At 62.4% G+C, this 534-nt stretch overlaps 1 protein-coding gene across 1 annotated transcript in view; it reads right to left on the reverse strand.

Annotated features, from left to right (window-relative positions):
- CHST2 (carbohydrate (N-acetylglucosamine-6-O) sulfotransferase 2) overlaps positions 1–531 on the reverse strand; it is a gene marked incomplete at its 5' end in the record, with an annotated part of 739 nt that extends 208 nt beyond the window's left edge. The window contains 2 exon segments of the mRNA XM_010018131.1: positions 1–3; positions 5–531. The exon segment at positions 1–3 is cut by the window's left edge and continues 208 nt beyond it. Of these exon segments, the coding sequence (XP_010016433.1) occupies positions 1–3; positions 5–531 (530 nt within the window).
- Between the last annotated feature and the right edge of the window lie 3 nt (positions 532–534).

Raw genomic sequence — 534 nt, forward strand, 5'->3', positions numbered from 1 at the left:
GAGGGCGAACTTCTCCATCTCTGGGCTGACTGCCAGGTTGACGAAGCTGTACACCTGCCGCAGGGTCTTGATGGGCTCCACCACCAGGTCCTCATAGCGCACAACCATATAGTTGCCCTGGAGCCAGTCAGGGGGGTGCAGAGCAGTCTGCAGGGTCTTGGCCATGCTGCTGCAGATGACCTCCATTGCACCCAGGGCATGGTAGTCCGAGCCACCACCTCCCTCCTTCTTCCCGCCCAGCTTATGGCCAGCATCAAGGAAGGGCATGCGGTGGATGTGGGGGTCCCGGCTCCTCACCACCTGTAGGCTCTCCCGGATGAGGCCGTGCCGGGACTTGATCCGGGAGCTGGCGACAGCCCGGGGGTCCCGCACCAGGTGGATGACTTTGAGGTCCAGGGTCGGATCCCGCATGAGCGGGGCGAGGACAGCCAAGTCAAAGACACGGACACCTTTAATGACCAGCGTGCGATACTTGTGGCATTCCTCCTGGAAGCGGCTGAGGCGCTGCGGGGGACATTTCTTGCACACTCGGTC

This window comes from Nestor notabilis, unplaced genomic scaffold (assembly GCF_000696875.1).
Source record: "Nestor notabilis isolate BGI_N333 unplaced genomic scaffold, ASM69687v1 scaffold9517, whole genome shotgun sequence".
NCBI lineage: Eukaryota > Metazoa > Chordata > Aves > Psittaciformes > Psittacidae > Nestor > Nestor notabilis.